Genomic DNA, 14,082 nt, shown 5'->3' on the forward strand with positions numbered 1-14,082 from the left:
AGCCCACCCTCTTGCTATGTATCTTCCTCTAGGCCATGGCTTATTGATTCCAGTGCCTCCCACATATGACTGATGAATCTGGTATCCATTCTGCCTTTCGACCTTCATCGACCGTTCCTTCTGTTACTTTAGTTGATGGGACCGTCTCTCTTGTATGTAGACTTTCCCCTAGCATTTCTTTATCATTTGTCTTATATGTACCTCGTTTCCTCGTTAACTTACTTTCTGTTCGCCAGTTGACTAAGGATCTTCATTGTTCTGTCACGTTTTCTCGTTTGTGTTGTTTTCAGCATGGTTTGAAATTTCGGTTTCGGCATATATTTCGGTACTAGCTGAAACCGAAATTTCAGCCGAAATCCCAAAATTTCGGCCGAAATTAGGTAAAGACGCTCGAAATGTCGTTCTTTTGGGCTGAAATTAACTGAAATTTTGCAAAGGAGTAAAAAATTCATATTTTTATGAAATTTCACCGAAATTACCGAAATTTTGTACGTTTCGGTAATTTTGGATTTCGGTCATTTCGATGTCGATGTTGACCAAAATCCAAAATTTAGGATCTCGGTCGAAATTTCAAACCATGGTTTTCAGGATCTGGCGACTGGGAGGACGATTGGTTTGGGCCGTGGGGTGAACAGCCTATATTATCTAGATCAGCTGATGCACATTGTTGCTTTGCGTGCCTCGGTTGATGCCTTTCAGTGGCACTGTTGTTTATAGGGCATCCCTCTATTGATACGTTGCGCCGATCTGGCCTTTTCTTGGGTCATGTTACATTCGTCCGTTGTGAGTCTTGTGAGTTAGGTAAACACCATTGTGTGTCGTTCCCACCCTGCAGTGTCCTTAGAGGTTCTCGTCCCTTTGAGTTAGTTCACTCCGATATTTGGGGTCCCTGTAGCCTCCTCCATATTTGGTCATCGATATTTTGTTGTATTTATTGATGATCATTCCCGTCTGACTTGGATGTTTTTGCTGAAGGATCATAGTGAGGTTTTTTCTGCTTGTCGCACCTTTTACCATGAGGTGTGTACTCAGTATAGTCGTTCGGTTTGCTGCTTGCAGACTAGCTATGTCAAGAAGTTTTTTTCCTCAGCTTTTGGTTTGTGCGCCTTCCTTGACTCTCATGGTATCCTTCATCAGTCTTCTTCTGCATATACCCCCAGCAGAATGGGGTAGCCGAGCAGAAGATGAGGTGTGTACTCAGTATAGTAGTTCGGTTTGCTGCTTGCGGACTGACAATGTCAAGGAGTATTTTTCCTCAGTTTCTGGTTTGCGCGCCTTCCATGACTCTCATGGTATCCTTCATCAGTATTCTTGTGCATATACCTCTAGCAGAATGGGGTAGCTGAGCGGAAGATGAGGACTTTATTAGACATCGCTCACACTTTTCTTTTTCAGATGAGGGTTCCCAAGATTTATTGGAGTGATGCCATAAGATTATGACATGCTTCCTTGGGAACCGTCTTCCATCTTCTGTGTTGGGTGGTCATTCTCTTTTTTTCATTCTTCACCCTTCGGGTAATCCCTTTCCTCCGAAACCTCATGTTTTTGGTTGTTTGAGCTTCGTTCATCGGTTTTCTCCTGGATTGGATAAGCTTGACCCCCGTTCTGAGAGGTGCATCTTTCTTGCATACTATCGCACACATAAGGGGTACAAGTGTCACATTCATATCCTTCGGCGTGCCTTTGTCTGTGGTGACGTTACCTTCTTTAAGGATACCCCCATTTCTTGCCTACTACAACTAACCCTGTTCCTGCGTCTAGGGTACCTCTTTCGTTACCTATTCTTGCCTTTACTGAGTCCATTGTATCTCCTTCCTCACCCGGCTTACCTAGCCATGTCGTCACTTAGTCTGGTGTATCTTCTTCCTTACCCACCTTAACTAGCCCTGTCGTCCCTGAGTCTTGTGTACCTCCTACCTCACCTAGTCCTGTCGTCACTGCCTCGTCCAAAGAGGTGAAGGTTTATACTCGTCGCCCTCGCAAGTTGGTGTCCACTTATGCAGCTGCTCCGTCCTCTCCAGCATCTCACTCTTATCTACCTCCTCAATCTGGCGGATCCGCCACAGGTATTGATCTTCTGTCTACTTCTGAGTCTCCTATTGCTTCTCGGATTCGCTCACGGTTTGTTGCTCATCCTATCTCTCATTTTGTTTCGTATGATCATGTTTTCCCTTCCTATATGAGTTTTCCATCTTCCTTATCGTCTCACGCTATACCTAATACTGTTGCAGAGGCCTTATCTCATCCAGGTTGGAGCTCTGTTATAGAGGCTGAGCTGGAGGCTCTTGCCTCCAATCGTACATGGGAATTGGTTCTGCAGCCTCAGGGTGCCCAAGCCGTTGGTTGTCAACTGTTAAATATCTCCCTGATGGTATTGTTGATCGGTTGAAAGCCTGTTTGGTAGCAAAGGGCTATACACAAACCTATGGTGTGGATTATACAGAGTTTCTCTTAATTCTTCAAAAAAAAAATATGGAGATCTTTTCTCCAGTGGCCAAGATAATGTCGATTCGTGTGCTTATTTCTTTGGTAGTTAACTATGGATGGCATCTCTATCAGTTGCATGTTAAAAACACCTTCCTACATATTGTCTTCTCTGAAGAGGTGTATATGGAGCAACTTCCTGGGTTTGTTGCTTGGGGAAGATTGGTTCTGTTTGTCGACTTCGGAAGGCGTTACATGGGCTGAAGCAGTCTGCAGGAGCTTGGTTTCGTAGATTCACGAGGCTGTTAAGCGGTTTGGTATGAGACAGTGCGCCGTTGATCACTCTGTATTCAGTGCTTACTCTGGTGATGGCTATCCTTTTTATCGTGTATGTGGATGACAATGTGATTACTGGGATGATGAGTCAGGTATTCAGAGACTCAAGAAGTTTCTTTAGACAGAGTTTTGTACCAAAGACTTGGGACGTCTGAGGTACTTTCTGGGTATAGAGGTGGCATACTCCGTAGTGGCTTTTCCTTGTCGTGAGGAAATACGTTCTTGATATATTAGAGGAGAAAAGAACCATAGGAATAAAGCCAACTGAGGTTCCTATGGATCCCAATGTGAAGCTTCTTCCAGATCAGGGGGAGTTGTTGGAGGACCCTAGCAGCTACAGGAGATTGATTAGTAAGTTGATATACTTGACTGTGCCCGCCCTTACATATCATATGTAGTGGGAGCAGTAAGCCGGTTCATGAGTTCTCCTCGTACTTCACATTAGGCAGCTGCTCTTCAGATAGTTAGACACTTGAAGAGTGATCCTGGAAAAGGTTTATTTTTCAGGAAGCATAATCATATGACACTGGAGGGGTTCACAAATAAAGACTGGGTAGGATCTCCAGCAAATTGGAGATCAACTACAGGCTACTGCACATTTGTGGGAGGAAATCTTGTCTCTTGGCGTGGTAAGAAACACGATGTTGTATCTAGATCGAGCGCAGAGGCTGAGTACCGAGCTATGGCTCACACGTGTGAAGAGTTGACATTGTTGATGTCTCTTCTGCAACAGATTGGTATTAGTTTTTCATCTCCAATGCTTCTGCATTGTGACAATAGGGCAGCAATTCATATCGCTTCTAATCCGGTGTTTCATGAGAGGACCAAACATATTGAAGTTGATTGTCACCTTTGATGAGCTTCATAGTGGAGAGATTAATACCATCTTCAATAGGTCTGCAGATCAGTTGGCTGATGTATTCACCAAACCATTGGCATAATCCAAGTTGAGAGATATTGGTAACTTGTATGATATATATACTCCAGCTTGAGGAGGAGTGTTAAAAGGGTATTTTGGTCTTTGTAATATATACATCATATAAATATGAAATCGTGTGGGAGAGAACTCCAACTCTCTCTCACACCAATCTCCATCTCTTCTCTTCTCTATCTCATCATCATGTAAGAACTTAACATATCCAAAGAGTAGAACTTTTGAAACCTCCAATCTCAAGGAAGATTGTCAAAACAGAGCATTTGAAATTTGAAACAATGAACAAGCACCCAGGGATTGAATGAATTAAAATAATGAGAACCTATGAGAAAGATCCAAACAAACAATAAGACAAGCTTCCTATGAACAACATTAAACTCAATCAGAACTAACAGGTTCACAGTCCATAAGTCAGGCTGCACACACATATTGTAAAAGGCATTAATACGAGTAACTTCAGAGTCCATAAATTTATATCCTACCAATTCATGTTTTCAGACTCAGCACTATTCTTCAAAATCCACATAGCCACTGTGCCACAGTCCACTGGCCGGTGAGCTTCTTCCGTACACTGCAAGTTTTGTTACAGAAGTTGTAAATTACCCATATGGAAATAGCAATAAATTGAAAGGGAAAATGAGACTATTTGTGAAATTATGCCAAGAGAATACTTACATTCCAGCAAAAGTTATACGAACAATTGCAAGAAACATCATAGCTCCCACTACCCATGATAAAATCCACAGCATACTCACAACCAGGAGCAGGGCACCATTTCGTCTACAAAGAATTACGAAGAAATGTAAACAATAAAGAAAAGACAGTGTACAGGTCGCAATTTCCAATAAGAATGCCTAACCATGTAGGAAGATCCATGCTAAATGACAATTGATGTATGATAAACAATAAATTCAGGATAATGAACAAGCCTCATACTAAGTTTTTACTACTAGTCATCGTCAAATATCATTAGACTTTTTAGATCATGGAACAAACAAGTATAATGGAAAATAATATATGAAACCCAATCAAATTCAGTCATCCATATGGGAATTACTTTCACTCACTCACCAACAGTTAAAGTTCAAAATTATTTTACTACGAACCTTCAATCTGAAGTATGGATGCTAAAGAATTTTCTGTTTGTGCATAATCTACTGTAACATTGCCACCAACAAAACTTTACAAATTCGGGCATATAATTCAGCACATCCTTTGGCCCAAAATTACAATTGAGTGAGAAACAAGACTTCCATTTCCTGATATTACGATAAACATGGAACCCAAGGGTGCAAACCAATCAGTTCTCTACTTAGATGAAGTATTTATAATATAAAATATGGCAAACTTTTTAAACCCGGACTTGCTCACTTTGCCTAAGCAATCACATCCGTAAAGATGTCCTCTATCCACAACAGGCCAAGAACTCCACAAAATTTTGAACCCCGCGAAAAAGCTTTTGCCTTTGCTTTATCTGAATCATTAGCAAAAATAGAAATAAGATAACTATCTCGCAATCTCCTACAAATTATTACACCCCTCCCCAAATAATACATTGACGTCCTCTACCATAACACACCAATAAGTCGTCCATGAAAATTTGTAGCATGGCTAAAAGGGTTCTTGCCTCCACTTCCTTGGAATCTTTAGCAGCTATAGGGAAAAAAATCATTTTCCAAAACAAAGGACAATCATAACTGAACAATCTCAACCAAAGTAGTCCAACACCACCCCCGCCCCCTAAGTACATACTAACCCACGGTTACCTTACAGCTTCATTGAAGTTGAGCTGGATGGAACCCGTTGGGAGACTCGGCCTATCCACAATTCTCTATCCAACAGCAGTTCTTAGACGTCAAAAGTTCCAATTTCAAAACACCTCTCGACCATGGCTATTCGAAAATCTTCCCTAATAACCGTCCATATAGTTGTGTGCCTAATGCTAGTATCCAAGTGGTGCTAGATAGCCATCGATTATCCACTATTTCTTTCATTTTTTATAAACTCCAAGGCATGACATATGGAGTCACTGACGTGGTGCAACTTCAGACATATTTTTATCACAAGAAGATGAATGATTGCAGCCCAAAATTTTACCCTACTGTTACCCAGGATTGATGCCAAAGCTCGAAACAAAGACGGGTGGAAAAACTATCGGTCGTGACTCATGATTGGAGCCCAGTATTGACGTAGATGGGGTCCACATCAATGTGGTAGTGTGAGGCTGATGGAGCCCATCCTTCACAAGAATCAAGAAAGACACCTAAATTACTCAAGAAAGACACCTAAATTACTGAAGTGCATTAGAATAACAAAGGGCTCACCATACTCCCATGACACTGTTCACATCACTGCTCCCAGGGTTAGAGTTTGGGACCGAAGTAGATTAATTTTTGTTTAAAGTCAATAGTCTGAAGGATTAAGTGTTAGAACTATCAGTGTCGTAAAAAGAGTCTTAGCTTAGTTAGCCTTTTATGTTTCTTTTACCTTTTTATTATTAGAAGTGGTCTGATTAGAGCTCTAATGGGACGATTGCTATGGGGCAAATATATTTGTATATGGGAGAGTTTTTTGACTTTTGGAATAAGAAAAAGGAGATTATGCGCCAGAATTTGTTTGTTCATAGGTTTCTTAGAGAAGAACATTCAAACCTTAGAAGATTTCATCCGTAAATTTTTTCGTAGATTTCTTAAAGGTACAATTGTAATCGACCTAGATCAGATTTGTTTCGCTGCAAGTTTCATCTTGTGGGATCTTTATTCAACTTAGGTTGGTTTCTGTGCATTTTCCGCAGTAATTTATTCCTTGCATTTGATTTCAGATCAGAATTATGTTGTAGATATTTCAAATCAAGAGCTACAACGACTCTTAATTTATAGTTTTTTAGTTTAATTTCCATCATAATTCAGTATTAGAGCATCAATCGTAGATTTTAACTTCATTATTTGGTATCAAAGACAAGATGCCACTTAAAAAAGACATCCGACCTTGATTCTAGTGAAGATGTGCAAGAAAACAAGAATCGTGCGGAGGTTAGGAAATTAATTCAAAAACAATAGGAGTTGATTCAACAAGGGGAGAAGCATGATCAAGAGTTGGAAGAGATGGAGCACTCGGCAACTCAACACTGTTCTCTCTCATGTTCTGTGAAACCAAGCCATGCCACATTCTCTAGATCCGCAAGAGGTATTCTATGAGGATTTGAGTGAAGAATCATATGAGGTAAGTGAATCGTTTCGTATACCACAAACTAATCCAGACGGGGATTCTTTCAATAATACAATCAAATAGAATTAATGGAGATATAATTGAGCTCAAGGGAACTGCATCAAAAGAAATTGTGCCAAGAAAATTGGTGTATGATCAACCAATGTTGGAATGGATCTATTGATAAATATATGATCGGTCTGCGCAAAAAAAAAGTCCATTGATTGGGCGAGACGAGTATTGAACTTTCATTCTTCAGTCATCCAATCTTAGAGGAGTTTATTCATATCATTCCCAATGATACACCATCAGGGTTACCACAGGTATTTTCTTTCCAAATATATTGTTTGGAAAAGGGACAAAATCCTTAGGTTCATAGATCGTTGTCACGAAGTTTTCATTGAAAAGTAAATATCTTTGGAAGATGATGACTTGAACTCGAATTCGAGTTCAATATTCAACTTCACAGTCACACATTGATGAACAAAAGCATGAGCTAAAGAACAGTGGAAACCATGGTTGGTGGCCCAGGATTAGAGCCTAGTTCTGATGCAGATGTGGTCCACTTCAATGTAGATAGTGTGAGTAGATGAGACACATCCTTCACAATAATCAAGAGGCATTACACTACTCAAATGAATTAGAATAAAAGAGAGCCACTGCACTCGAACAACACTATTCAAATGACTGTTTAGAACACTATTCATGTTACTATTCGCAGGGTAGGAGTTTGGAAGTGAGGTTGATTTATTGTTGTTTAAAATCAATAGTTAGAAGGTTTGACTGTTAGGAGAGATAGTGCTTTAACATGAATCCTTTGTTTTTTAAGTCTGAAGTTTCTTTTATCTCTTTTTTAGTAGAGGTGCGGACTGGTTAGAACACTAATTGAACAATCACTACGGTGGAATGTCACGGGGCAACTCACCAAAATCAAAATTTCTTCGATAAAGAGGATGTTCGTGATTGCCTAGCACTACACTAGTCAGCCACTCAAGTTTGCACACACAAAGATCACACAACAACACAAGAACACACACACACAACAAAAACACAAGAGACTTTTTTAACGTGGTTCGGCCAAACAATGCCTACTCCACGGGCAACTCCAATGTCATCCTCTTTCTCAAACTCTTTAGGAAAAAGCCATTACAAAGGAAACTCACAACAGATTGCCTATCTGTTGCCTATCAACAGCCTATCTTCCTTCTTGTTGCCTATCTGTTGCCTATCAACAGACTTGGGCATTTTGCACATAGACGCCCATTACATACAAATTGCACAATCCATGTGCCTAAGCACTTACAAATGACAAGCCACCATATGGCATAACAGTTGCCTAACCACCCAGCCATGATTGCCTTTGGAAGTCTTCACAATGTGCAAGTGCATGCCAATGCCTTGCTGCCATATGTGCAAAAACGCCCACCAGTTGCCTTTGCTTCACCCTCCTTGTGCCCAAACCTTTGAACACGACCAAGCAATGCCTTGATTTGAATCATAACCGTTTACAACCGTTGCCTCCATGTGCCAACACACCCAGGTGCTTGCCAATTGTCACATGCACACTGGTGCCCTGGTTTTGCCTGTCTGTTGCCCACCAGTTAGTGCCCACCAACCAGTGCACACTATCCAACACCCACTAGCCAATGCCCACTAATGATCCAGTGCCCAACCCAAACAGTGCCTAACTAATCCAGTGCCCAACCAATCCATAGCCCACTGATCTAGTGCCCAACTAGTCCATACTCGAGTTAGGTTAGGTTCCCACTAATGCTTGCCCGTGCAAGCTATGCATAGCCCACACCTATGCTTTAGGCCATACCAAAGCCTTGGTCCCATGGCCTTCTTCCCACCTTGATGTTCCAAGTGCACATTGCCAAGGGTGCAAGGTGCCACCACAAGCCAATCTGTGTGCCAACATTTTAAGGGGGTGACTAACCTCCCCCACCTAAACCATCCAACGCCCTCGTTGGATCCCTTGGTAGGCCCTTCTCATTGAGGCGCTCCTCTAACCCCAATTTTGTACTCTCTTCACCAAATGCCTTTGCCAACACTTGTTTCTTTTTCTTTTTTTGTGCCCCATGTCCTTTGTCAATGTGGTTGAAATGGCCTACTTCATTAGCCCATCCTCCACCCGGATAACTAAGCACCTTTCAACCCCCTCCCTATTGACTTCAACAACCGGCACAAAACATGGACTTTGCACCTCCATTACAAAAATCCTACTCAAGTAAGGCAACAAACATACATAGGCTTGTACAAAGAAATCCAAGCCAAGAATGACTCCAAAGTCATCCAACGGAATCACCAAGAAATCAGCAACTCCTTTCCATTCCCCCACCCTTAGAGGAACCTCCCATGTTGTGATTAGAGGACGACTCTTGTCCTCCGATCTTGTGTGCAACCATAATTTTGCATCTCCCATAAGATACAAACATGTGAACTCCACCTTGTCCACATCCGGTGTGCGGACCGCCTTGAAATAGTGGTTCATGTCCCATAGAAAACTCTCCAACTCTTTGGCAGAACGAACTCTAGAAAAAGGTTTTGGTTCTGGAACTTTGGCCCTTTCGCTTCCACTCTCACTCCCAACAACATGGCCCAACATTGCTTTGTTGCAACAACACCATGTTCGAGTCTCCATCCGGCAAACCCAACAATTCCACCAACCTTTGAACCCTCTCCTTCAATTGCTCCATAGCAGATCCGCCCGCCATTTCCTTCGAACTTTCTGCTTTGATACCAAAATGTCACGTTGCACACACAAAGATCACACAACAACACAAGAACACACACACAACAAAAACACAAGACTTTTTTAACGTGGTTCGGCCAAACAATGCCTACTCCACGGGCAAATCCATTGCCATCATCTTTCTCAAACTCTTTAGGCAAAAACCATTACAAAGGAAACTCACAACATATTGCCTATCTGTTGCCTATCAACAGACTTGGGCATTTTGCACATAAACGCCCATTACATACAAATTGCACAATCCGTGTGCCTAAGTACTTACAAATGACAAGCCACCATGTGGCATAACAGTTGCCTAACCACCCAGCCATGATTGCCTTTGGAAGTCTTCACATTGTGCAAGTGCATGCCAATGCCTTGCTGCAATGTGTGCAGAAACGCCCACCAGTTGCCTTTGCTTTGCCCTCCTTGTGCCCAAACCTTTGAACACAACCAAGCAATGCCTTGGTTTGAATCATAAAAGTTTACAACTGTTGCCTCCATGTGCCAACACACCCAGGCGCTTGCCAATTGTCACATGCACATTGGTGCCCTAGTTTTGCCTATCTGTTGCCCACCAGTCAGTGCCCACCAACCAGTGCACGTTATGCAACGCCCACTAGCCAGTGTCCCGCAAACCAGTGCCCACCATTGGTCCAGTGCCCAATGATCCAGTGCCCACTAATGATCCAGTGTCCACCGATCCAGTGCCCAACTAGTCCCGTGCCCAACTCGTCTATACTTGAGTTAGGTTAGGTTCCCACTAATGCTTGCCCGTGCAAGCTATGCATAGCCCACACCTATGCTCTAGGCCATACCAAAGCCTTGGTCCCATGGCCTTCTTCACACCTTGATGTTCCAAGTGCACATTGGCAAGGGTGCAAGGTGCCACCACAAGCCAATCTGTGTGCCAACATTTTAAGGGGGTGACAGTGGAAGTATATATGCAATTGGAAGGGTTCTTGGAAACATTTTTTGTTTATGACTTGGAATAAGAAAAGAAGGGGGATTGTGCGCCTGATTTTTTGCAATTTTTCTATTCGTGGGTTTTTATAGAGAGAAAATCCAAACCTTAGAAAATTTCTGTTGTAAGTTTTTCTGCAGATTTCTTGAAGGTCTTTGATCTATGGTTGTAATTAATCTAGATCAGGTTTTTTTTCGCTACAAGATTCATCTTATGGAATCTTTATACGACTAAAGTTTAGTTTATATAATTCTTTATTAGCAATGAATTTTTCTGCAGATTTCTTGAAGGTCTTTGATCTATGATTGTAATTAATCTAGATCAGGTTTTTTTCCTTACAAGTTTCATCTTATGGAATCTTTATACGACTAAAGTTTAGTTTATATAATTCATTAGCAGCAATGTATTCCCTATTTGATTTCAGAGTTTAATATTGTGGATGTTTGAAATCAAGAGCCACCCATCGACTCTTGATTCATAGTTTTAGTATACTTTCCATCATAATTTGGTATCTGAGCAACAATCTGTAATGGACCAAACTTCTCTTCCTTACGTCTATAAACTTCCAAGTGTTATTTATATTCAATATTGCATCCACACAATATAAGATAAAACACAAACTTGAACAACAGGTTCCATGCCCATTAGTTTCATGTACAGAAATCATGCATTCACTGGAATTTGAAGGAACATTACAGAGATTTAATTGAAATTTAACTCAGAAAATAGCAGCCAAGGAGATACATGTAAGCTTCACAAAACATCACGAGGGGACTGATTGTTCAATTCCTATTGGCAGCAACATATAGAAGTAACAATCCTGGGTTGATTGGGAACAGATGATCCTGGCTCACTGCTGTTGGGAGTAATTTGTTGATGAAGATAGAGGATGCTCACTGCATCTTCACCAAGTAAGAAATGCACTATTGTAAAGACCACTATGTTATTTCCCTTGTTAATCTTAAAAATTTGATAATTTGACCACTTGATCATAATTCAATGGTCGAGATCTATCTCTCTTGTTAATCTTAAAAATCTGATAATTTGATCACTCGATCGTAATTCAATGGTCGAGATCATCGATCTACCTAAGATCGATTATCGATCTTGAATTGATTTCGTTATTTTCTTCCTTGAATATCACGGATCAAGTGATCTAGAAATCAAGGGCTCTTGTTTATTTAATCCAAATCTGTAAATGGCTAATCATTTTTTTCCTTGAAAACCAATTTTTCCTGGAAAGAACAAGATTAAGGAAAATGTATAAAATAAGGAGTTAATTGGGAGTGACCCACGTGTGCACATCTCCCCCCCCCCCCAAAAAAAAAAAAAAAAAATCGTGTGGGCCCCACTATGTGGCTTAAAGAATTTAAAAAGGAATGCAAATCTTAAAAGATAAGTATAAAAATATTGAGAAGGAAAAATATCAATACAAATGGAAGGAAATAACTAAATATAACATACATGGAAGGAGATTTTATAGATAATAGTTGTTGCTCACCAAGTCTTCTTCAATAAAGGAATTTTAAAGGAAATAAATCCTAAAAATATTATGGAAACTTAACTAATCACTAAGATATGCTAGGAAGGAGAACTAATAAGAGTGGAAGGTTAGCAACATTGAGATCTTTTAAAAAAAAAAGAGTGGAAAAGAATATATATTGGATTCCCAACCTCTCTCTCTCTTAATCCCACGCCCAATTCTCTCTCCCTCTATCTCACGCCCACTTTGGGTGTGGTTAAAAAACTGGTTTTTATTGGAGATTTGAAAGAAAACTAATAGAAGGTTAGTGTAGATCCAATTTTCGTCTTTGCTATTCCATCAAAGCAAGAGCGTCACGTTTCTCATCTACGACAGGATCTCTCTCCTTAATTCAGAACTTCCATAAGCCGAGGCAGGTGATAGCTAGACTCGGCTTGTATAATTATCAATTAATGTGATTGGGAATGTGATAAGTATCTTGTTATTTTTACTTCATTTCAAGTCTAATTCCATTTTGTTCTGAGACTTTAATAGTTATCGTTTTGTGCCATCATGAGGTTTAAAATAAAGTAGTGCTTTATTGGTTTCACGATGTGAGATAGAAATTTTCAGCCACGAAAATACATGTGATTAGAACCGACATAAGAAGAACAAATAAAATCGTTAATATGTACGGGTGATGGGAGGCCATGAGCTATCCCCGATAAATGACTAGACAACATGGGAGTCATGCGCAACCCCTGTTGATGATGGAATCCTCTGCAGACCATGAGTCTCTAGGCGATAGGATCTACCGTAACAAGTCCGCATGGAACAGACCGTGTTGGCCAAGGTAGCAGGCGAATGGGAGCTGCAGTACCTTGGGGTAACGTGGATACTTAAATGAAGAGATAATGAAAATTTTGGTAATCTATATTTAGTATCTCATGCTTTACAATTAATCATCCTTGTTGGTTTCAGCTGTACAGTTAATTATCTTCGTCGGTTTCATAAAGTTTTATTTCCAGCACTTGTTTGTCAATAGATATTTCTCATGAACTCGTCTCATTCCATTGATAATAAATACTTATTGAGCATAGCCATATGAACCTGCTGTTCTCACTCAGTTTTCATCTCATGGTCAGAGAACGTAAGAGGAGCGTTTGCGGATGAGGACATTTAGTTCGTTGGGCAAGGAAATGGAGTTGACTAAAGATTTTGAGATGACGAGCCCCATCAATCTCTACAGTTTAAAGTTTTTATTTGGAGAAACGTTTAAGAACTTCTAATTATGCTTTTATTTTAGACATTGAATAATTGTAATGGGATTCTCTTTGAGTCATGGAATAAGATTTGTAGATGGTAGAGTTTGAAGTTAGAATAATTACATTTTAACAAAAGTCATGGTAAGTTGGACAGGTTTTGTTCTTGTTCGTAGCGACCTGTTGGATCAGGTCGTTACAGTTGACGCGCCTCGGTTATAACCTCACTAATTGCGTCATTGCCCCAAGCGCAAAGATACCTTCAGTGCTCGAATAGTTATCGCTTACTTATTGCACTAGTGACTTCTTCATCCGGGTGAAGTGATACTTAATCTTCCCTCCTCCACGAACTCTCGGAATTAGATGAGATAATATGGACAATCCTTTCTATTGACGCTTCTCTTTCAAGTTTGGGAATTTCTTCCCCAGGTTCTTTTTCTGATTCCACTTCTGGTTCTTCTTCCGGATCCTCTTCTGGATCAAAAGAATTATCCTCGTATTTCCTTTTTAAGGACTTAGCATTAACTGGGATTGGCATTTCTTCCTCGAGCTCTCTCTTCGAAACAGAATTCTCTGGTTGCAAACATTCTTTGCCAGGCTCTCCTTTCATTATTTGCTTGCCTATTCCATAGGTGTGTCTTGTTGGTGGATTTTCTTACGGTAATCTCTGTGCGAGCCATCCTGAATTTTCAACAATTTCATGATAAGATCGTCAGATATAGCAATATAGCAATATACTATATCCAAAAATACCACCAT

General features: G+C 40.5%; 1 protein-coding gene across 1 annotated transcript in view; it reads right to left on the minus strand.

Annotated features, from left to right (window-relative positions):
* The window catches only part of LOC143860364 (putative E3 ubiquitin-protein ligase ARI8), a 73,957-nt gene that overhangs the window by 23,261 nt on the left and 36,614 nt on the right, over positions 1–14,082 (minus strand). The window contains exons 6-7 of the mRNA XM_077370951.1: positions 4,370–4,474; positions 4,177–4,265 (exon numbers count right to left, since the gene is read on the minus strand). Coding sequence (XP_077227066.1) covers positions 4,177–4,265; positions 4,370–4,474 — 194 coding nt within the window. The remainder of the gene's footprint in view (positions 1–4,176; positions 4,266–4,369; positions 4,475–14,082) is intronic.

The sequence above is a fragment of the Tasmannia lanceolata genome, unplaced genomic scaffold (genome assembly GCF_043159265.1).
Source record: "Tasmannia lanceolata isolate RefF3 unplaced genomic scaffold, GAP_Taslan_0.1 ptg000037l, whole genome shotgun sequence".
Lineage (NCBI taxonomy): Eukaryota > Viridiplantae > Streptophyta > Magnoliopsida > Canellales > Winteraceae > Tasmannia > Tasmannia lanceolata.